Genomic DNA, 6,269 nt, shown 5'->3' with positions numbered 1-6,269 from the left:
AAAAATCCTGTGGTAGATTTCACCTATAGATCAAATCTTACAAGAATATGATCCACACTAAACTTGGAATTAAGTGTCAAAGTTCAAGCTTTGCGGCATCAAAATTTCTTTCTTAACTTGAAAAATAGAAAGTTTCATTGTTCTTTTTTTTTTTTTAGAAAGTTTCATTGTCAATTGTCAACAAAATCAAAGAAAAACTGATAAAAATTATTTAATCAAAATATCTAATTGGAACTGTCAATTAATTGATTTTAAATTGGGATATTGGAATCATTTAATAAAAACGATTGGTTTTGGTTTAAATCGAACCAATTAATACCCTTACCCACACTCGTTAATCTTTGGGGTTGTCTTGGGCTTATAAATGGGGAATGAAAACTCTTCTAACAATTCTTTTGCAGTGTAGATTAGACCAGTGATTTTTTTTTTTACTTAGAAACATTGGGGATATGGTTTCGGGGGAGAGCCAGCCTCACATATTCTTTCCCCATCCCCCAAAATCCCACATTTGTCGCTCCTTGGGGAGGGATGTCAAAACCTAGCGTGAATCGTGTGGAAATTGATATGAGCTTATTGGATCACGTTTCGGGATGGGGTTTTGTAAGAGTTCAAATTGGACAACATCAATGCCAATAATACACCCAACCAAACAACAAAAACCGGACCAAAATCGAATCAACCAAAAATTCATAAATAAATTAAAAAACATATATTTTTTTCATAAGATTCGACTCCTCTTGTTATCACCCATCGCCCAGGTCGGTCTATAGTTACCTGACTGAGCAATTCATGGCAAGACGATGATCCAACGGTTTGAGAAAGGTGTAAAAAACGAGGCATTGACAAAGGCTCAGAGAACGAGACGCTTAGAACTGTTGGATCATTGCCTCGCCATGTGTCACTCGCCCATATAGCTATGGCAAGACGTGGGCGATACACACTAAGGAGAGGAGCCAGATCCCTTATGAATATATGTACATAGTAAATCAAAACCAAACCAATAAGAAAAACCAAAATCGAACTAAAATGGAATCGAAAACTGGTGCACTTTTATTGGATCATGTTTAATACCAAACCAAAATCAAACCAAAGGGTGTCTTGGGCTTTCTAGTGGGGATTAGGGGAAGAAAACTACACTCTTCGAGCTTTCTAGCCTCCTCAATCCCCATAACTTTTGCCTACTTTGAAAGTCAATTAGGGATGGACCCGATTACCCATATGGGTTATCCATTTAAGCTTCACCATTGACATTGCCAGTTTGCTACACCTTCCCAAACGCATAGTTCCCCAACAAAGGGACCCTTGCGGGGAAAGCAGGTAGACAGGTCTCAGTACCAAACATCCCTTCCACGCCCATCTCATTAATATCTCTCATAAATACAAAAATAAAAGCTGAGGAATCAAAAACTGTATCTATTAGCTTTTCCTTGTTTCTTCTTTTATGATCCCTTTCTAGTACTAATCAAATTAATACTCACAACCTCCTTTCCTGTTGGGTCGTTGTGGAATTCAATGCAGTTTGTTCACCTCTCATAAAGAGAGATTCTCATGGAACCTCTCTCTTCATTCCTTGCCCTTCTCAAATACCTTCTTCACCACCACAATAGTTCCCACTTCTCTCATTTCCTTCCTTTTGTTTCTCTTCTTTGTTTGACACTTCATGGGCTTCACTGCTTCATTACCTCCTCTGTTTTTTCTTCTATTTGCTTCTTATGGTTTATGGCTTTTTCTTTTTCTTTTTTCCCCTTTTTCTTTGTGGGTTGTGACTCAAAATACTAGATGAGAAAGTGGAAACCAAGAAGAGTGAGAGGGACTTGAAGGGATTGGTTTAACGGGATATTGGTCCGGTTCAATTAGAAAATAGTGTTCGTTAAGATTCGGGCTCTGTTATTTGATTGAGCCGTGCCAATATCACGTGGAGCTTCTCTCCTAATGACCCAATCCAAGACTTGTCAATTCCAGTTCTCAAATGGTATGTGGGTACCCTGGTTTTACATTTTTCTTCTTATTGGAAATCAATCAAACATCTTATCTTCTCTTTTTTTCCCTTCCATATGCGATTACTTAGTGAACTTGATGTCATTTCTTAATTGGGTTTTCCTTATTTTATGTTTTTATTTCAAGGATTTACTGCTGAAGCTTTTGGGTTTGGAATTTTAGAAACAGAGATATGGACCTAATCCCATAAAATGTGGAATGAGCCTCTCTGGGAACTTCAAAATCAAGCTTCAGAAGCACTTTGATCTGAACATTCTGATTAGCAGCTCAAAATATTTTTTTTCTTCTGGGTTGGGATCATAAATGTAAATACTATTGGCTAGTTTCTTTTCAGAAACATTTCTTATTAGGCCAACTTGTGATTCATTTAATCATCTTATATTCCTGTTGCTGTTATAGCATTAACACAAAGATGGTAGTTAGTACATTCTGATGGCAGGTGCAGATCAGGATTTTCTTTTCAATGGAGGGATTTTGGGGGAGAAGCAAAACTCCAACAATGGGTTCTATCCCTACAACTAGGATTTTCTTCTTCAAAAGTGTTGTCTTGTCAGTATATCCTCACACTTTGTATATCATACCTTTAGAAATAGTAGCTTCTTCCTCCACTGGGAAAGAGTCATTTTTTTCACTTTAGGGTGGAACCTATGAATGGGAAAGGTGTTACCACAGCATCACAACAATAGCTATTAAATCTCCAAAGTGGGGGCATGGTTCCTCTCTAGTCACCAGGAGGACTAGTGACAGAAAATAGAAAATGGAGCCCAGCAGGCCCCACCCTCTGCCTCTGTTAAGGGATCCAAATCCCTGAAGTGGATATTCTCAACTTTCCAAAGGGGTAAGTTTGTTAAAAGGTTAAGTACATCCAATGTTGGTATCAATTTGAGGTTTATAAATAACATCAATGGCTACTTTTTTAGTTTTTTTTTTTTTTTTTTTTCACATGATTTTTGGAAAATATATATACAATGCCTTCAGTGGGAATTTTTTTAACTTTGGAAAAGTTGCTGACATCATATTGTAGTGATTTATTTATTTCAAGTGGATCTGTATCTGCCATTTCAATTCTACCATTGTTCACTGTAAGAGAACCAATTCACTGCACCCAGGCTTACCAATCAATCAAGAAAGTGATCAAGAAACTCGTGTGTGCACAGCACAATGGAGCAGAAGGGAAGAAGGATTCAACCTAACCTGTACTTATCAAGGATGAAACATTATTTCTTCTGTTTATCATCTAAGGAACTTGCCATCCATCTATAACCTACAGTTGTAAGTTATTATTAAATAGAAATTTTGATCTCTCCAGTCTCTTATTGAGATTGAGAGCCCTTCAGCTGAATATCTTTGCTTGCATAACCCTTCTTTGTTTTGTAAAAATCTTCTTCGTTCAATTTTATAAGTATTCATAACCTGCTTAACTTTCTCAGGAGGACCACTTATCCAGCTCTCTGCCTCTAGTTGAACAAACCTTCTACATGATTATAAAAGAACAAGGAATTTGATTCCTTAGGTTTATATTCTTTATTCCATCCTCTTGCTCATAAATGCCAAGGGAAATGATGAAAAGAAAGAGAAGAAGCCTTGAAGGTTAGAGAGCTAGAATGAATCAAGCAAACTGAAGATCAACAGATTGGTCAACCATAACTCATACCACCCATAGTAAAGCTAGATATCCAAAAGAAAAGAGCTTAAACTCAGATGGGCAGGAACTTTATTGGTTCACTTTTGATCCAATTAATAAGGCTTTCTTTAAAAATAATAATAATAATAATAATTGAAATGATCTCTCCGTGATCAGCAGAGCACATAGGGTTTTGCTAGCATTCTCTGCTCAATGAAATGATCTCTTTGTCCCCCTATTCATGAAACCACTCCATTGGTCGTCTCTCATTGATGTCCTTGTGCCTCTTGCTCGAATAAACCCCTCCCAAAAGATAATTATTACCTGATTGTATAACTATAAACTACTTGAATTGTTTTTATATTTAATAACGATACTTTTTATGTAATTTTTATTTTACTTTTCTAATATAAGGGATTTAAATGCGAAATAAAGCAAAATTTAATAATGAAATATGGAATTATTTGGGATTAATGACATAACAATTAGGGGTAATGATGACAAATTTTCCTTATTAGGTTGAAAATTTCCTCTTCCATAGCAAATCATGCGTCTCCCCTGTACCTAGATGTGCAAGGTTGGCCTTGTAATCCCACCCTGAACCCCAATAAGGCAGAGCTGTAATACCTTGACCCTGAGGACAGGTCAAGGATGAAAATTTTTGCCCTCAAACAGGGCTGGATCACGCCGAGTTGAGACTTTGGGCTGCCCTGATCCGGCCCTGTTTCAAGTAATATTGTAAAATATATATTGATGAATCAATTCAAATACTCCCTTTAGTGCTAAATAAATGGCAATGCTAACCTCAAATGATTGTCCCACATACTTTTCAAAAATGCGAAAAATGGAATTGATGAATCAGCTGAGTTGGCCAGTTTGAGAGTAGGATTTTATTTTTTCTATGGATTTGCCAATCTTTCTTCAAATCTCAATTTTCCTTTGTTCTTCAAAGATTTGAAGGAAAATGGAGAAAGGGAAGAGGGAGGTAGTGGGGCTGGGGGAGTCTTCATCGTTTCTCAAATTACACCAAAGAAAAGCCAGTCTGCAACATATCATTCATCAACATGAACCATCCTCTAATCCCTTTCTCTCTCCACTTCTTTAGAAGGAACAAAAGGAGGATCAAACTTGCTGAAAATCCTATAAGCTGAGATCAAAGACAAAGCAAAGAAGCACAACAGGGCTATGGCATGAAGAACCAAAGCTACCTTCACTCTATTACAGAACCATCCAAAAGAGCTACAAGCTTCACTCCATGAGATATTCTTATCACCATTATAGGCCAAGTACAGTATCTCTACCACTGCTGCTGCAGATGTGACCATCAGATAACTAAGAACCTGCTCAAATCCACTCAACAGTCAAGACATGTTCAGTACCAAAAAGAAATTTCTCTCAAAATTCTAATTATAGAGGAATAACCTGGTCTGAGATAAGGAAGAACCAAGCTTTAGTTAACAGACATTTGAGCCATGAAGAAATAACAGCCAGAAGGGAATAACCAGCAGAGATGGCATTGATGCAGACCATGTACCTGTGGAAGAATAGTAATCAAGAAAACAGAGAAGAAGACCCCCAAAACAACAAAAAGGAAAAGTTTTAAGAGATTAGTGGGCTTTAATCAAGAAAACAGAGAAGACCCATAAAAAAGGAAGAATTTTTGACGGATTAGTGGGCTTACTTGAGGCCAGTGAAGTTGCTGAACTCCAGCCTCCCATAGTTATCGCTGAACTGTTTGTTGGTTACAGTAAGCCATATGGATGCAACACTGAGAGGTATCACGGAGATCCTTAGTAAGAGATCTATGAGTCTGAGATGGGTTTTTGAAGCTGGCATGCTTTGATCAATATTTCTCAGATTTGAGCGTAAAGCAAGACAACCCCTACCGCAACGGCAACTGGGGTTTTATGAAGTAAAGGAGACGAGATGAGGCAGACACCTGTGACCTGTGTGAAGAATAAAACAGGATTTTTATCCGTGTGTGAATGGGAAAGTGGAAAGGACGAGTAGGGTTGGCTCGTGGTTGAAAATGGAACACCAAAATTGGACCATTCTCTGTGGCTCTGTAGTCTGTAGTCTGTAGTCTGTAGTCTGTAGTGGGTAGAGATCATCATCGATAGAGTTGGGACATAGTGGAAACTGGAAAGTGCGGTTTCTTTATCAGTGGAAGGAGGGCCACGTATAATCATAGTGGTTAAACCTTTTTATAGGTATTATCTTATTGAAGAGGAGACGTGGTATTATAGGTATCACATGGTTCCTAAAGAAAAGCTTGCTTAAAATGAAAGAAGAAATAATCCACCATGCCACTAAATGAAAGGATGTGAGATTTAACCCCCCACCAACCCCAAAATAGAAAAAACGAGGGTTGAGACCAAGGATCGACTGTTGTGACACCATTGAGGAGAACTCAATTCCATTAATCAGCTTATAAGGTGAAAAAATCCAAGAACATATAAACTCAGGTCAAATCATACAAGTCGTGAAAATCCAAAACATATTAACCCATGCCAAATCCCTTTGGTAATTAATGTGGGATGAATCCCTATAACTAATATGGGATTGTAACATATACATCATTCATACTCAAAATGCAACTTAAAATGATTCTAGATCTCACACACAGAATAGCAAGACCCCACCCCCC

General features: G+C 37.6%; 1 protein-coding gene across 1 annotated transcript; it reads right to left on the bottom strand.

Moving 5' to 3' along the window:
* Positions 1-4,643: 4,643 nt before the first annotated feature.
* On the bottom strand, positions 4,644-5,672 carry LOC122059510 (CASP-like protein 2D1). Its single transcript, XM_042622318.1, has 3 exons — positions 5,304-5,672; positions 5,045-5,156; positions 4,644-4,962 (listed from the first exon to the last, which is right to left on the bottom strand). The coding sequence occupies exons 1-3, from the start codon at positions 5,456-5,458 to the stop codon at positions 4,699-4,701; spliced, it is 531 nt and encodes a 176-aa protein (XP_042478252.1). The 5' UTR covers positions 5,459-5,672; the 3' UTR covers positions 4,644-4,698.
* Between the last annotated feature and the right edge of the window lie 597 nt (positions 5,673-6,269).

The sequence above is a fragment of the Macadamia integrifolia genome, chromosome 13, assembly GCF_013358625.1.
Source record: "Macadamia integrifolia cultivar HAES 741 chromosome 13, SCU_Mint_v3, whole genome shotgun sequence".
Taxonomy (NCBI): Eukaryota; Viridiplantae; Streptophyta; class Magnoliopsida; order Proteales; family Proteaceae; genus Macadamia; species Macadamia integrifolia.
This window is presented reverse-complemented; position numbering and strand designations above follow the sequence as displayed.